This window comes from Loa loa (assembly GCF_000183805.2).
Source record: "Loa loa unplaced genomic scaffold supercont3.5709, whole genome shotgun sequence".
NCBI classification, from domain to species: domain Eukaryota; kingdom Metazoa; phylum Nematoda; class Chromadorea; order Rhabditida; family Onchocercidae; genus Loa; species Loa loa.
The window spans coordinates 1-513 of NW_018113879.1; the positions used below are offsets into that span (position 1 = coordinate 1).

The window sequence follows — 513 nt, forward strand, 5'->3', positions numbered from 1 at the left end:
CTTAAATGCAATAAAATGTTACATCTGATAATTTTTTTTTTTTTGAAAGAATTTTTTCAACTTTGATTATTTCCATTCATTTCTAATCTTTGATTATTATACTAAAAATGATAATTGAAAAATTTGTGAAAAGGATGAAAATTATTATCACTAAATTCTTTAACACTATAACAGTACTAATTTCATTGATTTAAATTTTTGATTTTATCATTAATTTAATCAATCATTTACCTTTTTGTTTTTTTTTTTTTTTTTATAGTGGGCTCAGGTAATTCTATTCTTGGAATTATCATTGAAACCAAAAGAGCGCCTTATTGCAATGCTGAAATATTCTCGTCCAATTGGTACCGATAAAACAAAGCGCTCATTTGTTGTTGCTAGAAAGATTAAGGTAATTAATTTCTCTATCAATTGAAATCCCTTTATTTTAATTAAATCTTGATGGGCGCTATTGTCTTGAATTGCATCTTCACGGGTGCTATTGTCTTGAATTGCATCTTGATGGGCGCTATT

General features: G+C 26.3%; 1 protein-coding gene across 1 annotated transcript; it reads left to right on the forward strand.

The window, feature by feature from the left end:
* Positions 1 to 259: 259 nt before the first annotated feature.
* Positions 260 to 415, forward strand: LOAG_16324 (hypothetical protein; the record flags this gene model as incomplete). The annotated part of the gene is made up of 1 exon (XM_003151812.1): positions 260 to 415. A coding segment is annotated over one exon (156 nt), but the record flags the coding sequence as incomplete, so codon positions are not given.
* Between the last annotated feature and the right edge of the window lie 98 nt (positions 416 to 513).